Source organism: Rhinopithecus roxellana, chromosome 11 (assembly GCF_007565055.1).
Source record: "Rhinopithecus roxellana isolate Shanxi Qingling chromosome 11, ASM756505v1, whole genome shotgun sequence".
Classification (NCBI taxonomy): domain Eukaryota; kingdom Metazoa; phylum Chordata; class Mammalia; order Primates; family Cercopithecidae; genus Rhinopithecus; species Rhinopithecus roxellana.
The window spans coordinates 96,822,242-96,846,013 of record NC_044559.1 but is presented as its reverse complement, the minus strand read 5'-3'; the positions used below and the strand labels follow the sequence as shown (position 1 = coordinate 96,846,013).

Sequence of the window (23,772 nt, the reverse complement as noted above, 5' to 3'; positions counted from 1 at the left end):
GAGTCATCATGGAGATGAGGAAGGGGGAAGAGGTTCTAGGAAAAGGCATGAAATGGATGGATTCAGGCAGTGTAAGAGTATTGCCAGGCAGTATTAAGGGCCCACGTGAGGTTAGCTGCTGAAAGAGTTGAATTTTTGCCCATTTGGAGTTTTGCTAGCTGAGTACAAAAGAGGGAAGTGGGGGACAAGAGAATTGAGGAAATAGTCAAAGGAGTGATTATAATGGTGGACCATGGGATCTAAGGTGGTTAAGTTACAGGAATAAGGATATGAGGGAGGCTAAAGGGCAGTGAAAAAAGGTATGACATTAGTGGGTTGTAGATCTCAGTGGGGTCAAAGCTTTGTTGGAATCAGAGTACTGGATGGAGTAATAGAAGGTGAATACAGACAGTCCCTGACTTAGAACAACTTAAAATTGTTCGACTTTATGATGGTGGAAAAGCGATACACGTTCAGTAGAAACAATATTTCTAGTACCTGTACAACCATTCTGTTTTTCACTTTGAGTATAGTATTCAATATATGAAATATTTGACACTTTATTATAAAATAGGCTTTGTGTTAGATGGTTTTGCTGAATTGTAGGTCAATGTCTGTGTTATGAGCACTTTTATTTTTTTTTATTTTTATTTTTTTTTGAGATGGAGTCTCGCTCTGTCGCCCAGGCTGGAGTGCAGTGGCGCAGTCTGGGCTCACTGCAAGCTCCGCCTCCCGGGTTCACACCATTCTCCTGCCTCAGCCTCCTGAGTAGCTGGGACTACAGGCTCCCGCCACCTCACCTGGCTAGTTTTTTGTATTTTTTTTAGTAGAGACGGGGTTTCACCATGTTAGCCAGGATGGTCTCGATCTCCTGACCTCGTGATCCGCCCGTCTCAGCCTCCCAAAGTGCTGGGATTATAGGCTTGAGCCACCGCGCCCGGCCTATGAGCACTTTTAAAGTAGGCTGTGCTAAACCATGGTGTTTGGTAGGTTACATGTGTTTGATGCATTTTCAGCTTAAGGTATTTTCAACTTGCAATACATTTTTCGGGAAGTAGCCCCATTATAAGTTGAGTATTGTCTGTACTTGAAATAGAGATTATGGAAGCAACGCAGTTAGTAATGAAAAGGTAAAGGAGTTGTCATGGAGTTGGCTTCTGAGGTAGTAAAGAAGGATAAGGCCAGACATGGTGGGTCACACTTGTAATTCCAGCACTTTGGGAGGCTGAGGTGGGAGGATTGCTTGAGGCCAGGAGTTTGAGACCAGCCTGGGCAACAGCGAGACCTCATCTCTGTTTTTAAAATAAAAATGAAAGAATAAATAAGATTGCAGAAAATTTGGTTGAGGAGCTGAGAGGCCAGGGTATTTTAGTAGGATTATCTGCTGCAGACTTTGAAACCACCAATACTGTTGTATTACAGCAGTAATGGTATTGGTGAGAGGGAGTGAACTGGGTACTGAAATCTTAGTAAAATGAAGGAGAATTAACACCTGTAATTGTGTAAATGACTGCAGCAAAGAGGAACAGGGTCATCATGTTGTAAGCATCATGTGGTTTTCCAGAGGGATCTATCATAGAACGCAATTTCTTTGATTGAGACATACTTCCTGTCTCATCAGTACAGTTTAAAATTACATTAGCTTTCTAACTAATAGAAAGTTACTGATTCATGAATTCATGGGCAATTTGAACATGCAGGTCTTTTTTGTATCTCTTGCTGCCTACTTTAAACCCTACCCCATACTTGCACTTCGGAGAGCAAACCTTTAAGATTCCATTTTGTTCATTTTAGCTCTTAATCATATTTTGAGCTTTATTTTTATATCTTACCGGGGATCTAGTAAGTTGGCTGTCAGCACATTTGATAAGTCTATTAAAGTGTCAAAGGCATTGAAGTTTGAAAAATACGATTCTAAATCATTTATAAAGTGCTTAATGGGCCATGGTCCCTAGCTTAATCTTCTAAAATGAATAAGATTGTTGGCAGTTATTTAAATCACACTGTTTGGGTATTCAGCCGACCTCAGAGCCTCTTACCTTACCTATACAGTTGGCTAGTCCTTAATTTGTCAACATACTCACAAGAAAATGATGAAAAACTTGAATCCTTTTATCAAGCATTGGTGCATGAGTCTAGTATTTGCCCAAGTACCAATTGAATAACCATATCCAAACAGGAAATGAGGTTAGTTCAACCATAGTCTTTACTTAAAGAAATTTTGGTATACTTATTTCATAATATATTGCTTTTCCCATTTTGAAAATGTATGTAACATTTGTGTCTTCTATTACCTTTGTTCTCTTTGGCTTTTAAAACTAATCTACAGTAGCTGTGAGATTTTTATCCTTGGAATGTAATCCTCCTTAGTAACTATTCTTTTGCTATCATACTTTCCGCATCAACCTTAAAGTCTCTCTCAACGATGTTTATTCTGTTGTTCTGTTTTGAGGATCATATTTGTGGAAGATGGCAGTAAACAGAAGTACTTCCATTATAATATCATCAGTTAATATTTTATGGTCTTTTCCTAAGCAATGCAGGTTCATTCATTCATTCATTCTTTTTTTTTTTTTTCTGAATATGACTTTAAAAGTTCTTCTTAGGGCCTTAGTTTTTATTTTGTTTTGGTTTTCTAAGAGTTACTTATCCTGGACTTTTATCTTTCTCATGCTGTTCTGATGAGTTCTCTCTCTCTCTCTCGTACATCCTTAGTTACATAGTCTTTTAATAATAGGCTCATACTCAGAGTTTTTCAAAATCTATTGTTTTTTAAGTGGTACCTAACCTTTAGGAAAAGAAGAAGATGAAGTCTGTTGTCCTGACATTTAGGATACATGCATCTATTACTTCTGTTCTGCTTTATTACTGTTTGCAGTTCTAAGGTGAAATCATTAGCTTCCTGAAATTTCTCTTCTTTTCTCAAAATTTCAGTCCCTTCTTCATCCTGCTTTACTATTTGGAACTGTGTTCGGCATAATAGTTCCCTTTTCTGTAATATGGTAAGAGTACAATCTTAGGAATCAGACAGTCCTAGATTGAATTCTAGGCTCTGCCACTTTCTTGCTATGTGACTTTTGGCAAGTTACCTAACCTTTTCAAATCTCAATTTCTTCTTCTGCAAAATAGGTACTAGGAGTTGTTAAACACAAAACAAGTATCAACTGCTAATTGTGGCCTCTGTCGTCTTCTTCTTTCTTTTGTTTTTTTAATTGAGATGGAGTTTTGCTCTTGTTGCCCAGGCTGGACTGCAATGGCGCGATCTTGGCTCACTGCAACCTCTGCCTCCTGGGTTCAAGCGATTCTCGTGCCTCAGTCTCCTGAGTAGCTGGGATTACAGACATGCGCCACTACGTCCTGCTAATTTTTGTGTTGTTAGTAGAGATGGGGTTTCTCCATGTTGGTCAGGCTGGTCTTAAACTGCCAACCTCAGGTGATCTGCCCGCCTTGGCCTCCCAAAGTGCTGGGATCACAGGCGTGAGCCACCATGCTCGCCATGTGTCCTCTGTGTTCTTAGAGGAAATTATTAATTCAATCAGTCATGGTTGTATTTGGGATAAACTCATAGTCTCAGCTATTTCTACTGCACAAAATCAGACTTCCAGCAAGTGTTAGAATACAAGGTTTCTATCATAATCTCTTTCTTCTTCTATGCAAACTTTGTAATTTATGTCAGTATCATGTGGCCATGATTTCCTTTTATCTTCACCCAAGTGCTCTGTACCATTTTGGAGGAGACTGTATGTAGTAGCTGGTGGGACTTGTCCTGGACAAGGATATGAATGTGGCAGAGTTACCAGTAATACACATATTTAAGGAGAAGGATGGCGTAGGGGTAGGTACCTAGGGAGGTGTGAGGACAGGAAAGCAATTAAATACATGGTAGGTTGTACTTGGGACAATCATTGTTAAACAGATTGGATGGGAAGCCATGGTTAGAAATTGTTGGTAAGCAAAGATCAGCAGAATAATGGGCCAGCTGGAATTTCTTTTGAGATAGAGATTTGATGAGCAAGTTGCCAGTAATGACCTGAAAGCAGATAGTACTCTCTGGGTCACTGACAAGTTCATTGAGATTGCACTTGCTCATAATTGTCTGGACAAGTTTATAATTTGATTATATGTAGGGCTGTTACCATTCCCTATTTGTAGATTTGTTAGATACAATTGTTTCTTTTGAATAAGATTTATCCACTTGTATTCTTTTGAATTCTGAATCTGAGTGATTTGTTTCCCTTGTGTTAAGTAGTTATTTATTCAGTGCCCACTATATGATAAGCATCTCATCAGGTCTTTGTAGATTTCCTGTTTTTTCCACCATGACTTCCTGACATGAACTCTCTGCCACTGTATTCACCTTTGGTTTTTCCAGATGTAGCCTGCCTTGTGTTTATTTTGGTTCCTCTGCTCCTTGAATATATAGTACAGTGGTTAAGAGCAGGTCTCTGGAGCCAAGTCTATTTGCATTTGCATCTCAACTTCATCTTACTAGCTGTGGAGTTACAGTCAAGTTTATTGAACCTCTCTGTGTCTCAGTTTTCTCATCTCATCAATAATAGTACAGTGCAGGCCAGGTGTGGTGGCTCACACCTGTAATCCTAGCACTTTGGGAGGCCGAGGCGGGTGGATCTCCTGAGGTCAGGAGTTGAAGACCAGCCTGGCCAACATGGTGAAGCCCCGTCTCTACAAAAAATACAAAAATTAGCTGGGTGTGGTAGCACACACCTGTAATCCTAGATGCTTGCGAGACTGAGGCAGGAGAATTGCTTGAACCTGGGAGGCAGAGGTTGCAGTAAGCCGAGATTGCGCCACTGCACTCCAGCCTGGGTGACAGAGCAAGAATGTCTCAAAAGCAAAAAACAAATAGTACAGTGCAGGGGGTTTTGTGATGATTAAATAGAATAATATATAAAAAAATAGTTAGAACCTGACTCCTTGTAAGCTCTCAGATGTTAATTGTAACTTCATATCATGACTTCTAATTCTCAGAGCTTTTCCCTAAGTAGTCATTTTGTTGGGGGCAGCTGAAGCTCAGAGAGATACAAAGTGACTTTTCTAAAACGTGATCTCACTAGCTAAATATTTAGCTGTTATCTCACTAGCTAAATATGTTTTTTCTGTTGATAAAGTATGAAAGAAGTAATACTTATTGAGAGTTGTCCACCTGTTTCTCATAGGAATGACAAAAGTATATTAAAAAGGCTGAGGGAGGCTTTAGAAAGATGCTGTACATTGATGATGGTAATAAATATTCAACAAGCATTTCAGTTCCTCCGGAGTACCAGGCACTGTGTTAGGAGTTAAACACAGTCCTGACCTTGAGGAGTTGACAGGGTGGTAAGTAAAGCAAACAAGTAAATTGACAGAATACTCATTGGTAGGTATTATGATTAAATGCAGATACTGTAAGAACACATAGGATGAGATTTTTACCCAGATATTTTGGGGGTGGGTTGTGGAATTGGTTTCGAGAAAGAAGTGAATGTGATACATGAAATAATTTTGCTTTCCTTCTGAAAAATGAAAAGATTTTGAAGGAAAGTTTCAAATGTTTGGAGTCTCTTAAAATCTTCCCAGGGAAGTAAGTAATGATGTCTTTTTTCTCATTAATAAATGTTTCTGTAGGAAATCTATTATCTAGTTAGTTGTGCCCAATGTTGGGGAAAAAACAAGGATTGGCTTGCTTACTGGTTTACTTTTCACTGTTACATGCTGTTTCCAGCAGAGGCTTCTCTTTTTATTTTGACTTCCTCTAGAATAGAATGTAATTTCATAGTACTTTTCTTGTCACCAAAAACAAAAAACAAAATCCTCGAAAGCCAGAACTCAAAAGATTGCCTTTTTTCCCCCTTTAACCTAATAAAGGAATATATTTAAATGTTAATGTCAGAAGCTGGAAAAAAATTGAAAAAAAAAATTCATAAGAGTGTCAGGTGCAGGGGCTTACTTAGGCCTGTAATCCCAGCACTTTGTGAAGCTTGAGGCAGAAGGGTTGTTTGAGCCCAGGAGTTTGAGACCAGCCTGGGCAACATAGCAAGACCCTGTCTCTACAAAAAGTTTTTTAGAATTAGCCAGGCGTGGTGGCATGTGCCTTTCTACTCCTGGCTACTTGAAGCTGAAGCAGGCAGCTTACTACACCCAGAAGGTCGAGGCAGCAGTGACCAGTGAGCTATTTACTGTGCCATGGCACTCTGAACAGAGGGGAGACCCTGTCTCATAACTTTTTTTTTCCATAGAAACTTATTGGTAATTGATTTTGATTTTTCATAGGAACTTCTTGGTAATTGATTTTGAGGTAGGACTGAGTGTTATACTTCGTGGGCAGGATAAAGAGGAAGGTAGGGGTTTGTGAGGATTAGCTACTAATTAACCGTCAGTCTCGTTTCTAAAATCTCATCTGTATGTAAATTGGCAGAGGACATTTTTCTTTTTGATCACATAAAGCTTTGGAATGTAGAGTAATGACATTTGAGATACATGCTGATAGAAGAAATTCTTTATTATAAGCAATGGAATTTAAAATTTGTTTCTTAATTGACCACAGAAAGCAGTCTGGGTCCAGAAAAATTGCTTAGATGGGTCATCATTAAGAAATTTACCATTGTTGGCCGGGCGCGGTGGCTCAAGCCTGTAATCCCAGCACTTTGGGAGGCCGAGACGGGCGGATCACGAGGTCAGGAGATCAAGACCCTCCTGGCTAACACGGTGAAACCCCGTCTCTACTAAAAAATACAAAAAACTAGCCGGGCGAGGTGGCGGGCGCCTGTAGTTCCAGCTACTCGGGAGGCTGAGGCAGGAGAATGGCGTAAACCCGGGAGGCGGAGCTTGCAGTGAGCTGAGATCCGGCCACTGCACTCCAGCCTGGGCGACAGAGCGAGACTCTGTCTCAAAAAAAAAAAAAAAAAAGAAATTTGCCATTGTTACATATTTATAATATATATATATAACACACATATATATAACATATTTTTATAACATAACATATATATGTTATATATTTCCTTTAATGTCTTTATAAATCCTTTATGTACTAAACTTTGATGGAGTCTTTCATATTAGCAGAAAGAAAATCTGAATCTTTCTTGCCACTCTTTCCACAAATAATTTTGGTAGTTTTTTTGAGACAGAGTCTCACTCTGTCACCCAGGCTGGAGTGCAGTGGCTCCATCTCAGCTCACTGCAACCTCCTTCTCCTGGGTTCAAGCGATTCTTGTGCCTTAGTCTCTCGAGTTGCTAAAATTACAGGCACGTACCATCACGTCCAGCTAAAGTTTTTTTTTTTTTTTTTTTTTTGAGATGGCGTCTCACTCTGTCACCCAGACTGGAGTGCAGTGGCACAGCCTTGGCTCACTGCAACCTCTGCCTGCCTGGTTCAAGCAATTCTCCTGCCTCAGCCTCCCGAGTAGCTGGGACAACAGGTGCGCGCCACCAAGCCCGGCTAATTTTTTTGTATTTTTAGTAGAGACAGGGTCTTACCATGCTGACCAGGCTTGAACTCTTGACCTCGTGATCTGCCTGCCTTGGCCTCCCAAAGTGCTGGGATTACAGGAGTGAGTTACTGCACCCAGCCACTCCCACAAATATTTTATTGTACAGAATTTACTATGCAAGGATTAGAAAGAGGGTGTGTGTGTGTGTCTTTGTGTGTCTTTTAGGGTCTTTTATACCTCACTGAGAATAAACATCTGACATTTCCCTGTAACATTCTTTAAGTAACTTCTTTTTTAACCTTTTCTCTACCCTATCATCTTGTAGTTTAAGTAATTTCTTATGAATCTTTCTTAAGGAAGAAAATCCCCTGAATTATAAAATCTCTTATTTTCTCATAGATGTACTTGAAGGATATAATGGAACAATATTTGCATATGGACAGACATCCTCTGGGAAGACACACACAATGGAGGTAACATTTTATAATCTGTGCTTAGATGTAATTTGCAATACATACAGCATTCATTCATTATTTGTGATACTATTTCACCATGCATAGACATTTTAATTTACTCTTTATTGCCTTTTCTCATACTAATAATATGCATGTAACATCATTGTTGGAATCTAATCAGTTCCTGAATTTAAATAGTAAGGGATACCTGTATTTGAGATTATATTTGAGATTGTTTTATCAGTTAGCATATCCATAAAATAATGAACATTTTAGACAAGAATTTTCTATCACCCTGTTGTATGGGAAATTTTGAATGCTTATATGTTGTTGATTCTATTTAGTGTAAATAACGTTTTCCTGTTCTCCTTGGCTCCTCCTTCCTCAAAATACCTCTTACTCTTCTCTGATAAGAATGTTGCCATAATTATCAGTGCTGCTGTTAATAATAGATGTGGACCCACTATAGCTTTGCTTCTAGAAAACAGCCTGTGATTTTCTGCCACTGCTAAAGAGCATCTGTTTTTATCATTTATTTGACTGTACTATATTAAGTAAATGACTGCTGCTTTTAGTGTGATTGATATTATTGATTTTCATATCATAGAGAACAAGGATATCCTAGTATTTGCATGAATTTGCCTTGAAGCAGGAGGAGCAATGTAGAATTATATGGAAAGAAACTAAAATCTTTTTGATTATGTTCATTTTACAATGAACATTTTACAAGCATGGATAATCTAAATCTAGTGATTAAATGAAGTGTTAAGATCTGTTGGTAACCCATGTGGTTGATGTACAGTACTATGTATATGTGTAATAGTTGAATTGGATTTTTTAGGTATTTACAGAGCCGTTTCCACAAAATACAGTTCCCATCCTTTCTTGACTGTAAGTTGTAGATTGAAACTCTTTGTTTTTACTTCATGTTTTATGATTTGTCTAAGAAGTCTAGTTTTGTTTTTTGTTTAGGGTAAACTTCATGATCCAGAAGGCATGGGAATTATTCCAAGAATAGTGCAAGATATTTTTAATTATATTTACTCCATGGATGAAAATTTGGAATTTCATATTAAGGTAAATTCCTTGAGGAATGTTTGTATTTTATTTTACAGCAAGAATACTGTTCTTGTGTTTTTTTTTTTTTTTTTTTTGAGACGGAGTCTTGCTCTGTCACCCAGGCTGGAGTGCAGTGGCCAGATCTCAGCTCACTGCAAGCTCCGCCTCCCGGGTTTACGCCATTCGCCATTCTCCTGCCTCAGCCTCCCGAGTAGCTGGGACTACAGGCGCCCGCCACCTCGCCTGGCTAGTTTTCTGTATTTTTTAGTAGAGACGGGGTTTCACGGTGTTAGCCAGGATGGTCTCGATCTCCTGACCTCGTGATCCGCCCGTCTCGGCCTCCCAAAGTGCTGGGATTACAGGCTTGAGCCACCGCGCCTGGCCCTTTTTTTTTTTTTTTGAGACGGAGTCTCGCTCTGTCGCCCAGGCTGGAGTGCAGTGGCCGGATCTCAGCTCACTGCAAGCTCCGCCTCCCGGGTTCCCGCCATTCTCCTGCCTCAGCCTCCCGAGGAGCTGGGACCACAGGCGCCGCCACCACGCCCGGCTAGTTTTTTGTATTTTTAGTAGAGACGGGGTTTCACGGTGTTAGCCAGGATGGTCTCGATCTCCTGACCTCGTGATCCGCCCGTCTCGGCCTCCCAAAGTGCTGGGATTACAGGCTTGAGCCTCCGCGCCCGGCCCTTTTTTTTTTTTTTGAGACGGAAGTCTCGCTCTGTCGCCCAGGCTGGAGTGCAGTGGCCGGATCTCAGCTCACTGCAAGCTCCGCCTCCCGGGTTCCCGCCATTCTCCTGCCTCAGCCTCCCGAGGAGCTGGGACCACAGGCGCCGCCACCACGCCCGGCTAGTTTTTTGTATTTTTAGTAGAGACGGGGTTTCACCGTGTTAGCCAGGATGGTCTCGATCTCCTGACCTCGTGATCCGCCCGTCTCGGCCTCCCAAAGTGCTGGGATTACAGGCTTGAGCCACCGCGCCCGACCAAGAATACTGTTCTTAAAAAAAAGTAAATGCTACTTTCTTTAAAGTAATTTTAAAAATTATTTTTATGGAAAGGCATAGTTGAAAGATCATTCAGGTTAGTAAACTTGGATTCTTGTTCATCTGCCATTAGATGAACAGGAATGTTAACTAACTTAAACGATTAAGTCTTTAGCCTCTTACATAAAATAAAGGAGGTTGCTTTACTGCAGAACTCGAAAGTTCGTGCTACACAAAACTATTCTAATTCATTTTAGATGAAGATAATGTAAATTATGTCCAGTGGGAAGACTGCTTAAATAACTAAGCTAATTTGGTTAATTTATGTCTTCCCATTAGAATGTGAACTATGGCTGGTATGTTAATAACTGTTCTCCTAGTCTAAACAGTGCCTAGCACTCAGACCTCAATATGTGAGTAAGTTATTATATAATTTCGGTTGATTGATGTTTTTTTAAATTTGCCCTTTAGGTTTCATATTTTGAAATATATTTGGATAAGATAAGGGACCTATTAGATGGTAAGTTAAATTCTTGCTAGTTAATCAGTTTTAAATAGCATCTGTTAATTCCTTTTTAATAGTAGATACGAGACTATTTCTTTGTAACCTGTATGAAACTGTCTTAAGTTATTGGAAATACAATTTTTTTTTCTTCTAAAGTTTTAGTTGAATACCTCTAAATAGAATAACTTGTTTAAAGCGATGTTTATGGGTACTTCTTAAGTAGTAATTAGAGCACTGGACTGGGAGTTACATAATCTGAGCCCTGAGTTCTAGTCTTCTGTCAGCTCTCAATTAGATACGTTGTCCTTAGGCAAACCATTGAACCACTCCCGGTTAACGTTCTTGTTTATAAAATGTGGGTGGTATAGGTTGGAGTGGTCCTAAAATTCTATATTGTTACATTGGTTTCTATTTAGATCTCCTACTGTATCTATAAGGTCTGCTTTAGAGCAATTTTTAGTATTTTTTTTGGAGTTCAACTATTGCTGTTAAGCTGCTCAGAGAAGCCTATCAATTGAATTATTTCACATCCAGTGTTAGTTTTAGGAGAACGTTGCTAATATTTATTTTTCTTTTTCAGTTTCAAAGACCAACCTTTCAGTTCATGAAGACAAAAACCGAGTTCCCTATGTAAAGGTATTTATAGTACAATTGTCTAGAAAAACCCTGTAATGCTTTTTTTTTGAGACAGTCTCACTCTGTCTCCCAGGCTGGAGTGCAGTGGTGCAATCTTGGCTCACTGCAACCTCTGCCTTCCAGGTTCAAGCAATTCTCCTGCCTCAGCCTCCTGAGTAGCTAAGATTACAGGCATGTGCCACCACGCCCAGCTAATTTTTGTAGTTTTAGTAGAGACGGGATTTCACCATGTTTGCCAGACTGGTCTCAAACTCCTGATCTCCTGATCCACCTGCCTCTGCCTCCCAAATTGCTGGGATTACAGGCATTTGAGCCACCGTGCCTGGCAGCTCCTGTAATACATTTTTAAAGGATATTAACTTTATTTATTTATTTATTACACGGAGTCTCGCTGTGTTGCTCAGGCTGGAGTGCAGTGGCTCACTGCAACCTCCACCTCCCAGGCTCAAGCAATTCTTCTGCCTCAGGCTCCCAAGTAGCTAGGATTGCAGGCATCTACCACTGCACCCAGCTAATTTTTGTATTTTTATTAGAGACAGGGTTTCACCATGTTGGCCAGACATTAATGTCTTTTTAAAAATTATTTCACAGGGGTGCACAGAGCGTTTTGTATGTAGTCCAGATGAAGTTATGGATACCATAGATGAAGGAAAATCCAACAGACATGTAGCAGTTACAAGTAAGTAGAAAATAACACCGGTTAGGATTTAAAACCAGCTTAAAATATCCTTATCCAGGTGATTAATTATAAGATTGTTATAAGATTGCTTTAGGGAAATTGTTAAGAGGAAATCATGTTTGTTTATATTTGTATAATTTCCTTGCAGATATGAATGAACATAGCTCTAGGAGTCACAGTATATTTCTTATTAATGTAAAACAAGAGAACACACAAACGGAACAAAAGCTGAGTGGAAAACTTTATCTGGTTGATTTAGCTGGTAGTGAAAAGGTAAAGTCTTCATGTATTTTGATAAATATTTAAGCATCCTTGTAAACTTTAGTTTGAATTGGGAGTTATGCAGGATTCGTTGTTGCATCTTGAAAACTTATCAAATTGCATTTGGTAACCAGAGATTTGTAACTGCTGATACCATTGCTTTATGATGACATCAACTGAATAATCAGTTCCAAGTTACTGTTGTTTGACCGTAGTCTAGTTCAACTCATAAATAGTTTCTGTGACTTAAGATGTGTTCATGGTGAGAACTTGTTTGGCATATGTTGTTATAAACTTTATTAGGTATCCCTTTTCTGATTTTTGATATGTATTTTATCCATATTGGCAGTGGGGTCCCTATTAAAACTGGTAACTGTCCATTAGTCTTTTCTGGTTTGGTTGGACTTGCTTCTTTCCTTTGGATGATTATTTCATTATTATAATTCTATACAGTCTGATTCTAGTCTATATCAAATTAAGTTTGAATGTTATAATAGGGACCTCTGTGACCATTTTTGCTGTTGTGCTAATTTTGTTTCTTCTGCTTAGAATGATACATCTGTTCTGTTCTGTTGTGAAGTCTTATATACATCTTTCAAAGATTATCTAATGTTGAGAATTCTCCTAAGCTGTTTCTTCAGCCAGCATTGCTAATTTATTGTTCTGACCTATCTTTAACATAGATATTAGCTGGGCGTGGTGGCGCACGCCTGTAATCCCAGCTACTGGGGAGGCTGAGGCAGGAGAATTGCTTGAACCTGGGAGGCGGAGGTTGCAGTGAGCTGGAATTGAGCCACTGCACTCCAGCCTAGGTGACAGAGTGAGACTCAGTCTCAAAAAAAATAAAAGCCACACAACATACATATTTAGATACTTTATGGTTTTTTTTTTAGAAGAAGCAGGTTTGCTTATATAATGAGTTTAAACTCAGTCTCTGTTTTCTAATAGTTACAACATCAACATTATGCATTAGCCAGTTTTAGAAGGTTCCTCTTTTCTTTTTTTTTTTTTTTTTTTTTTTTTTTGAGACAGAGTCTTGCTCTGTCGCCTGGGCTGGAGTGCAGTGGCCGGACCTCAGCTCACTGCAAGCTCCGCCTCCTGGGTTTAAGCCATTCTCCTGCCTCAGCCTCTGAAGTAGCTGGGACTACAGGCGCCCGCCACCTCGCCCGGCTAGTTTTTTGTATTTTTAGTAGAGATGGGGTTTCACCATGTTAGCCAGGATGGTCTCGATCTCCTGACCTCGTGATCCGCCCATCTTGGCCTCCCAAAGTGCTGGGATTACAGGCTTGAGCCACCGCGCCCGGCCGGTTCCTCTTTTCTAATGTAGCAAAGGGGACTAACAGATTAATGAACTACAAATTTACATTTAAAGTGGTTATTTTCAAGAGTACCTACAAACTACAGATAAAATTTGATGTCTCTCTAATCAAACTCTTAAGAGTAGTACTCAAGAAATGGTGGTACCTAAGAGTAAATGCTTGGCAAATAAGATCATGAAGCTTTTCATGTTCTTTTTTCTTTTTTACTGGTTATTGATGACCTATGAAAATTTTAGAAAATTTAAAGAAAATTTTTGTAATTTTGTTTCATTCTTTTGAAATCTTATGTATAGGTTAGTAAAACTGGAGCTGAAGGTGCTGTGCTGGATGAAGCTAAAAACATCAACAAGTCACTTTCTGCTCTTGGAAATGTCATTTCTGCTTTGGCTGAGGGTAGTGTGAGTATACTTGTCTTCTATCTCCCTGTTACCTTATGGGGCATTATTTAAATATAGGTGTATATGTGTGCATGGGTGTGTGTGAGAGAGAGAGAGAGATTCACTGTGTTTGAATCAGTATGTAAGTTAGTTGTCTTTTAGGAGTTTATAATATTGTATGTATATCCTAGTTCACATTTTAATATCAAATAGTTAACTGAAATAACCTTTTAATTTATTTAAAGTAGCATATTTTTATAACATTTTATTGTACAGGAACCCACTGGTCTTGTTTTCTTTCTTTGTTTTTGTATGCAGACGTATGTTCCATATCGAGATAGTAAAATGACAAGAATCCTTCAAGATTCATTAGGTGGCAACTGTAGAACCACTATTGTAATTTGCTGCTCTCCATCATCATATAATGAATCTGAAACAAAATCTACACTCTTATTTGGCCAAAGGTTTGTTGTTAAGAAAGTACAAAACCTAAATGTAGATAGACCTTTTGTTTATAAAATGTAGGAAAATGTGAGCTGTTATTCCAACTTGTACATATTGTTTTGTGCTGGACACACTCAGTTTGAATTGATGACAGATAAAACAAGGTGGGTCTGTTTTTGATACTGCTTGGTTTAAGTTTTAGTACACATTAAAGTCAGATGTAATTTTAGTCAAATTTATGTGACAAGCTGTAATTTGGTATTAAAGAAAATAAGCATTTGACTCAAATAATGACGTAAAAGCCTGGCAAACATAATCCTGTGTTAGGCCTGTAGACATGCATGACAGGTTAACATCTATATGAGATGATTAGGAAAATCAGTAATGATGATTCTGTCTTTGACTTTCAACAGTAATTTCTTAATTCAGCCTTGCAAACAAATTAGAAAAATATAGGTCTTTGTCTTTTATTTTTAGTGGTTTGTTGATTTTTTTTTTTTTAAGCTGTTGATGGATTTTGGAGCAGACTCAAATTTAGTTGGGTTGTAAATAACCTCATAGGTTGTGGCTTTTAGTATTTAGTCTAAGAGATTACTAGACAAGAATAAATTTCTTAGCCATATATACATATATTCCATATAGATAAAATTAAAAATAATTTCAGTCTCATCCCTTTTTTCCTCCAATTACATCTCTTAGGGCCAAAACAATTAAGAACACAGTTTGTGTCAATGTGGAATTAACTGCAGAACAGTGGAAAAAGAAGTATGAAAAAGAAAAAGAAAAAAATAAGATCCTGCGGAACACCATTCAGTGGCTTGAAAATGAACTCAACAGATGGCGTAATGGTAATAACTTAAGAATTTGTCATCTTAAGTTTATTAAATACAGATTTAGAGCATAGAAACGTAGAAATAGTTCAGCAAAATCAGTAAGTGACTAGATCAAGAAATGTAATAGACATCGAAATAATTTTTAAAAATCTAATAGAAATCCTGGAGCTGAAAAATAAAATGAGCAAAATGCAGTAGAGACCATCAGTAGTAGAATTAACCAGAAGAAAGCATCTGAACTTGAAGACAGATTATTTGAAAATAACACAGTCAGAGAATAAAAAGTTTAAAAGAACGACACTGAGTGCAGTGGCTTACGCCTGTAATCCCAGCACTTTGGGAAGCTGAGGTAGGCAGGTCACCTGAGGTCAGGAGTTAGAGACCAGCCTGGCCAACATGGTGAAAACCCATCTCAACTGAAAATACCAAAATTAGCCTGGCATGGTGCCGGGCAGCTGTAATCCCAGCTAATGAGAAGTCTGAGGCAATAGAATTGCTTGAACCCTGAAGGCAGAGGTTGCAGTGAGCCTAGATTGCACCACTGTACTCCAGCCAGGGTGACAGATTGAGACTCCGTCTCCAAAAAAAAAAAAAAAAAAAAAAATTTTAAAGAAATGAAATTGAAATTAGTTTTAGACATGTTGTTTCTTATTAACCACTTTATCACTTTTATTTATAATATAACCACTTTTATTTTAGGGGAGACGGTGCCTATTGATGAACAGTTTGACAAAGAGAAGGCCAACTTGGAAGCTTTCACAGTGGATAAAGATATTGCTATTACCAATGATAAACCAGCAACCACAATTGGAGTTATGGGAAATTTTACTGATGCTGAAAGAAGAAAGTGTGAAGAAGAAATTGCCAAATTATACAAACAACTTGATGACAAGGTAGGTATTTCTGGATTTAGGTCCGTTTATATTAGGATACTATTGACATGAGTGTTTTTATTTTCTGATTTTTCATATTTTAGTGCTGTGGGCACTTAGGATCTTTATACATATTCCTTGATTTCTGTTAATCTTGTAAAAATTATTAACAAAATAAGTCATAATTTCAATTTCTATGTGGAAACTGTATGAGGGTGTATTTTTTCCCCCTCTTTTTAAGCTGAAAGAATTTTATAAGGCAGCAGCCCCCAACCTTATTGGCACCAGGGACTGGTTTCAGGGAAGACAATTTTTCCATGGACCAGGGTGGGAGAGATGGTTTTGGGATGAAACTTCCACCTTGGATTATCAGGCGTTAGATTCTCATAAGGAACCTGTAACCTAGATCTCTTGCATGCACAGTTCATAATAGAGTTTGCACTCTTAATGATATTCTAATGCCGCTGATCTGTCAGAAGGTGGAGTTTAAGTGGCAACGCTTGCTGCTCACCTCCTGCTGTGCGTCCCAGGTCCTAACAGGCTTCCAGTACTGCTCTGTGGCCTGGGAACTTGAGGATCCCTGTTCTAACAAAAATTTGGCATTGGGTCATTGGGAGCCTTAATGATACCAACTGTTAGAATCAGGGCTCTGAAGGTTCCAATAAAAGATGATGTAAGAGATTAAGGGAAACACAATAGAGTGGAAATAATATCTTCCTGCTTTGCATATAGAAGTAAAGTCAATAGTATGAATAATAACAAATTAAGAACATAAGAATGGAAGGCAAGAACAAGAGCAGTAAAGAAATTAGGCTGGGTGCGGTGGCTCAAGCCCGTAATCCCAGCACTTTGGGAGGCCGAGACGGGTGGGTCACGAGATCAGGAGATCGAGACCATCCTGGCTAACATGGTGAAACCCCGTCTGTACTAAAAAAGTACAAAAAACTAGCGGGGCGTGGTGGCGGGCGCCTGTAGTCCCAGCTACTCGGGAGGCTGAGGCAGGAGAATGGCGTGAACCCGGGAGGCTGAGCTTGCAGTGAGCTGAGATCCGGCCATTGCACTCCAGCCTGGGCGACAAAGCAAGACTCCATCTCAAAAAAAAAAAAAAAGAGAAGAATTTTTTTTTTTTTTTTTTTGAGACGGAGTCTCACGCTGTCGCCCAGGCTGGAGCGCAGTGGTGCGATCTCAGCTCACTGCAAGCACCGCCTCCCGAGTTCACGCCATTCTCCTGCCTCAGCCTCCCGAGTAGCTGGGACTACAGGCGCCCGCCACCACGCCCCGCTAGTTTTTTGTACTTTTTTAGTACAGACGGGGTTTCACCATGTTAGCCAGGATGGTCTCGATCTCCTGATCTCGTGATCCACCTGCCTCAGCCTCCCTAAGTGCTGGGATTACAGGCGTGAGCCACCACGCCCGGCTGAAAATATTTTTTTTTAAATTGATATTTTTAATGTGTTTTAAGCAGAGATGGCAGATTCGAAGTACATGACCATTATAAGTATTGATAATTGAAAGAAATTCCTTTTGTTTTGCCATTTTCTTAAAAGACATTAAAATAAGCAATGTTGAATTTGGAGAAATGGTTTTGAATATTTCTGGGGGAGTAGTAATCTTATAACCTGTATTGGGAAACAGCTAGAACCAGGTTGTTAACTACTTGGTTAACTGGATACTTCAAAATTCTAGGATGAAGAAATTAACCAGCAAAGTCAACTGGTAGAGAAACTGAAGACGCAAATGTTGGATCAGGAAGAGGTGAGTTGAGTACCTTTTATATTGCTTCCAGAAAAGCTTTATAGTTTTGGTTTCTGAATCCCATTGACTTTGTCTTTAATAGTTGTATAATTTTGGGTATGACTCTCCTTGTGGGAATAAGAATGTCACATGGATAAAATGAGTTTTTACTCATTCGTCATATCTACCCACATAAAATCTGTTCATTTCTGCCATCGTTTTTTTCATCCTGGTTCTTGACTTTTCTCTTCTTGTCACCTACTTTGGATTCTCATTTTACCTTCTCACTTAGCAGAGCAGGGGGATAATTGAAAAGCAGTCCTTTAAAATTTTTTTGTGGGAATGGTGTGTAGGGTGAAGACACAGACTGCTTCAGTAAGAAGGAGATGCTCTCCGTCGGTGAACTTAATCCTGATCAGATCATCTTTCAACTATAGCATTTTGTGTTTAAACTATAGCATTATTCCTCTAAGGGGCACTGTTGACATTTTGCATTGGATAATTTATGTTTTTCTGTCCTTTGCATTATAGGACATTAAGCATTCCTGGTCCCTACTCCTAAATACCATTAGCATTCTACCCTATTATTAACACTCCCACAGATTTCCAGGTATCCCTACAGGAGAGCCACTAATGTGGATGATTGTGGTGTTCTCCTAACCAGTCTCTTGGTGTCCTTGCAGTTCAGATTTTGTGCTGATACCAGGTTTTGTTTTTGTTTTTGATACGAAGTCTCGCTCTTGTCCCCCAGGCTGGAGTGCAGTGGCGTGATCTCGGCTCACTGCAACCTCCGCCTCCCGGGTTCAAGTGATTCTCCTGCTTCAGCCTCCCGAGTAGCTGGGATTACAGGTGCCCGCCAGCACGCCTGGCTAATATTTTTGTATTTTTAGTAGAGACAGGGTTTCACCATGTTGGCCAGGCTGGTCTCAAACTCCTGACCTCGTGATCTGCCCGCCTCGGCCTCCCAACGTGCTGGGATTATAGGCGTGAGCCACCCCGCTTGCCCCAAATCTAAATTTTTAAGCAACTCTTGTAGAATGCTGTTTTCCTTTATTACATTAATTTGCATGTGACTGCAATCAATCTCTTATAGCCAACTTCTCCATGTATTACTAAGCACTTGATCTGTCCTGTCCCTCTCCTACGGTTCTTACCTTCTATCTTGTATTGCACTTATTCATGTACCTATCTTCTCTTCTACTGTGTTCCTTAAACATACAGTCTTTGATTTTCTTTCTGCCTTGCAGCATCCAGCACAGTGCTTGCACATAGTTGACATTTAGTAAATCTGTTTAATGAATAAATGTTGCCACACTGAATACCATCCATATTTCACTCCATTTGTTCTTGGCAAATGGTGAAGCTTCATGGGTGTTTTTTAAAACCTGCATACTTTTGGGGAAAATAAATTATTTTCTGTCCTGTAGCTTTTGGCATCTACCAGAAGGGATCAAGACAATATGCAAGCTGAGCTGAATCGCCTTCAAGCGGAAAATGATGCCTCTAAAGAAGAAGTGAAAGAAGTTTTACAGGCCCTAGAAGAACTTGCTGTCAATTATGATCAGAAGTCTCAGGAAGTTGAAGACAAAACTAAGGAATATGAATTGCTTAGTGATGAACTGAATCAGAAATCGGTAGGATATAGTTTTATTTTCTTTTTTAATGCTTTAGTACAAGTATTCTTAACTTAAAAACTACTTGAGTAACTTACTTCTATGTAAGTCAAATATCGATAACATCAATTTTCAAGGACTCGGGTTTCAACTTCCATTCTTTCTGTATGTGAAGCCTTAGAGGTGGAGGAAGACAGTTATCTTAGTTCCTAAGGTCTGTTAATATCTAATTTAAATGCTATTTTAAAGGATGTTTGCTACTCCTAATGTTTTTTTTTTTTAAATTTAGTGTATAGCATGTAGAACCTAATGTTATTACTAATGTTAAAGGAAAAATAATTTAAAGCTCCTAGTTGCCCAGTAAAGTTACTAGATGATTGTTCAAACAATAAATTAAATATGCAATACAAATTAAAATGCTATTTAATCAACTATGTGAATTATTTGGAATAGATGTGAGGATATGTAACTTAATACAATTTATGTTTTATTTACTGTTACATTTCCACTACCTGGAGCAGTGCCTTCTTAGCACAGTGTAGTTGTGGTTCCCCAATAGATGGAGATTTTTACTTGCTAAAAATTGATACAGGACAGACATCGCCAACTTCCAACAGTGATGGCAGAAATAATATCTGTGATTGTTTCAACATCATCATGAAGGAGCTATTTTGTGGTTTTGTTGTGGTTAATGCTAGCTTCTTGTTTAGAAATCAGCATCTAGAGTTGCACTCAGGACCCGTGTCCACCACTTATTTCCCCACTCACATTAGCTTGTCTAGAAGAAAGCAGTCAACAGTACAAAATAACACTTTTAAAAGGTTTCCTGCGCCCCTATGAGTTCCTTTTCTCTTTTTAATCTACAAGTTACATTTAGCTTGAAGTTAACATTCAGTACTGTAGAGATCCAAGACACCATTATAATTAACTCTTACTGAGTTGCATTATTTTTTTTTTTTTTTTTTTTTTTTTTTTTGAGACTGAGTCTGGCTCTGTCGCCCAGGCTGGAGTGCAGTGGCCAGATCTCAGCTCACTGCAAGCTCCGCCTCCCGGGTTTACGCCATTCTCCTGCCTCCGCCTCCCAAGTAGCTGGGACTACAGGCGCCCGCCTCGTCGCCCGGCTAGTTTTTTGTATTCTTTAGTAGAGATGGGGTTTCACCGTATTAGCCAGGGTGGTCTCGATCTCCTGACCTTGTGATCCGCCCGTCTCGGCCTCCCAAAGTGCTGGGATTACAGGCTTGAGCCACCGCGCCCGGCCGAGTTGCATTATTAACAAAGCTAATTGTTGTATGAAAGAATAACAGGAGTTTCTTACAACTCTGAAAGGTGGTCCTTGGCCACTGATTTTGGTCTTTAAGACAGCTATATTTATGTTTCACTTGTGGAGCTGAAATCTATCAGCATTACATTGATAATAGGAGTTAGAAATCCCTAGTGTTTAGCATCTATTTATATGCTTAGACAGTGTTGCTGTTCAGTTGTTAGAGAAAATGGTAATTTAAACAATTATGGTAGAAGCATGCTATATTATACGACTTGCAGGATAATTGATATCATATTATAGATTAACCTGGGTGGATACACACTCTACTGATACTCAGAAACTTAAGGAAATGATCAACTACCATAAGAAATAAGCAGTTGGAATGATGGCATCTTTCCTAAAAGATATTGATGAAAAATCAATAAATGGCATTAAAAATACAGTACAGTACAGGCATTAAAAATAAGCCCCACGCTTTTCAGATTTTGGAATGTTTGCATTATACTTACCAGTTGAGCATTTCTAATTGGTAAGTCCAAATGCTTCAGTGAGCATTTTCTTTGAGCATCATGTAAGCACTCAAAAAGTCCCAGATTTTGGAGCACTTCGGATTGGGGATGCTCACCTTGTATCTAATCTGCGATATGAGTTATTTTGAAGTGGGCCAAACTGGGTTGGACTTTTCAAAATTTGGTGATTTTGTAGCTGGTAAGCAAGCTATGATTTGAGATTTATAATTATAGTCATTAAACTCAGATAATATTGCTTTATCATGATCTCCTGGATAATTGCTTATATCATAGTATTGTCACATGGATTCTTTCTAGTGAATAAGTATATAGAAAGTAGATGAAGAAAGCGTACTAACCATCTAGAAAACAGTGTCATTGTAACGTTAATTTGCTGACTCACTTTCTAAAGATAAGACATAATATAGTAATAAATGATAATCAAATCTAGTTAAATTTGAGGCTTCCCATTTTTTAGACAGAAAATATTATTCAATCTCAGGAATTTAGTGAAATAACACAAACTGCCTGCTCTTAATGGAAAACAATGTGGCTACTTTTACCATAGCCTATTAAGTCTAAAATATTTTTTAAGTTTGAGCTGGGAGCCCAAAACTTGGTAGATGGTTCAAGAAAATGAAAGCAGAAAAGGCATGGTTTTGTAAAACCATGTGTAAAACTTGAAACATCTATGAGTATTTGATTTGAGTTTTCATGTAGATTTAACTATACTTTTTGTTTTGGGTTCTCTTAGGCAACTTTAGCGAGTATAGATGCTGAGCTTCAGAAACTTAAGGAAATGACCAACCACCAGAAAAAACGAGCAGCTGAGATGATGGCATCTTTACTAAAAGACCTTGCAGAAATAGGAATTGCTGTGGGAAATAATGATGTAAAGGTAAATATAGTAACTAAATATCCAGGACAATTTTCTGTATACACTTGTACTTTTGTTTACTACTAATATGAAGTTCTTTTCGTATTCATGATGTCACCCTCACAATCAGTCATGTGTAGTAGGTGCTATTAACTGCATGTTAAATAGATCAGGAGGGAGCAAGAGAATAAGGGCACCCAAATAGATAAATTCAGTAGGTGGCATTTATTGGACCTCATGTTTGATTCTTTACTATAACATTTTCCCCAACCTGGGCAATGTGGCAAAACCCTGTCTCTACAAAAAATACAAAAATGAGCCTGGCACGGTGGCGTGTGCCTGTAGTCCCAGCTACTGGAGTGGGAGGATTGCTTGAGCCTGGGAGGTCAAGGCTGCAGTGAGCTGCAATCTCACGACTGCACTCCAGCCTGTGTAACAGAACAAGACGCTGTCTCAAGAAAAAAAAAAAAAAAAAAGATTTGGCACTTAGAAATTACATTAGTAAATTTCCATAAGTGAAGTGATTGGAACAACAATTAAGATAAGTTCAGGGACCAGACATAGTGGCTCAAGCCTGTAATCCCAGCACTTTGGGAGGCCAAGGCAGGAGGATAACTTGAGCCCAGGAGTTCGAGACCAGCCTGGCCAACGTGGCAAGACCCCGTCCCTACAAAAAACTTAAAAATTAGCCGAGCATGTGGGCATGGTGATACGTACCTGTAGTCCAAGGTATTTAAGAGACTGAGGCAGAAGGTTAAGGATGCTGTGAACCATGTTTGTGTCATGGCACTCCAGCCTGAGCAGCAGAGTGAGACCCTATCTCAAAAAAAAAAAAAAAAAAAGAAAAGAAAATTAGCTCAGGGAATACATTTATAATGAATGGGCTTGTGGTTGCTTTAAATATTTAAAAAAAAGTAAAAGATGAGCACTGCTTTCTTAATTCTTGTTTATTTTAGTGTGAAAAATTGGAAACATATAATAGTAGAGAATAATATAATGAGCTCCAGAGTTTTCAGTTTTCAAAATATTGCCGTATTTTCTTTATACTTCTTTGTCCTAATCTTTTTAAGGATACTAATATTGGTTGTTGGCATCAGGCATGTGACTTGGTAAAAACTAAGACCAAAAAACTAAGACTCTTACCTGAAAAACCATGCATATAACATGAAAGATTTCTATGTTGCAGTAGCTGTTTAGACTTTACCTTTTTGATTAAAGCCTGATTACAATAACAAAGAGAGCATACACTTGAGTTTATATTGAGAGCCTTGTAAAAAGCCCAGTCTGTTAACCAGAGTTGGAACTGAAATAAAAGTTTTCAATATGGAGCACACATTTCCGTCTGTTGTATTGTTTGATGTTGCTGTTTGCTGTTAACTGATTCTTCAGTTTAAAAATGAAGAAAAAGTATTTTTAAAAATAGAAAAAGAATAAAATAAAATCAAAATAAAAGTTGCTGTTTGTTGATGGAGGCAAGGATTCTCATGACTCTTCTTATGTTATTCAGTGGACTCACTTTCGGGCCACTTGACTTGCTTACTCTTCACCATCAGTCTAAACATTTCTGCCCTATCCTGTTTATGGTGAAGTAGTGTGAGATGTAGAGTAATGTGAGATGGAGAGAAATCTCTACGATAGAAAAGTACATTTATTTTATATCACAGAACACCAGAGATGATGTTCAAAATTTGCTTTGTAGATTTGCAACTTTTCAGAAAAATCTTACATTTTATGTTCAAATAATTATGATTTAAGTTAAAAAGTGTAAAGAGAGAGAGTGGAAATGGCTTATGTTTAGTGGCAGATGGATGAAATCCAGGTTCCCTGATGACTAGATTTTTTTTTTTTTTTTTTTTTTTTTTTTTTGAGACGGAATCTTGCTCTGTCGCCCAAGCTGGAGTGCAGTGGTGCTTGGCATCCTCCACCTCCCAGGTTCAAGCAGTTTTCCTGCC

General features: G+C 38.7%; 1 protein-coding gene across 1 annotated transcript in view; it reads left to right on the top strand.

The window, feature by feature from the left end:
* The window catches only part of KIF5B (kinesin family member 5B), a 50,114-nt gene that overhangs the window by 9,291 nt on the left and 17,051 nt on the right, over positions 1-23,772 (top strand). The window contains exons 3-15 of the mRNA XM_010357030.2: positions 7,809-7,882; positions 8,837-8,941; positions 10,369-10,417; positions 10,983-11,038; positions 11,630-11,717; positions 11,866-11,990; positions 13,591-13,695; positions 13,993-14,138; positions 14,818-14,966; positions 15,651-15,844; positions 17,510-17,578; positions 18,985-19,191; positions 21,698-21,841. Of these exons, the coding sequence (XP_010355332.1) occupies positions 7,809-7,882; positions 8,837-8,941; positions 10,369-10,417; positions 10,983-11,038; positions 11,630-11,717; positions 11,866-11,990; positions 13,591-13,695; positions 13,993-14,138; positions 14,818-14,966; positions 15,651-15,844; positions 17,510-17,578; positions 18,985-19,191; positions 21,698-21,841 (1,511 nt within the window). The remainder of the gene's footprint in view (positions 1-7,808; positions 7,883-8,836; positions 8,942-10,368; positions 10,418-10,982; positions 11,039-11,629; positions 11,718-11,865; positions 11,991-13,590; positions 13,696-13,992; positions 14,139-14,817; positions 14,967-15,650; positions 15,845-17,509; positions 17,579-18,984; positions 19,192-21,697; positions 21,842-23,772) is intronic.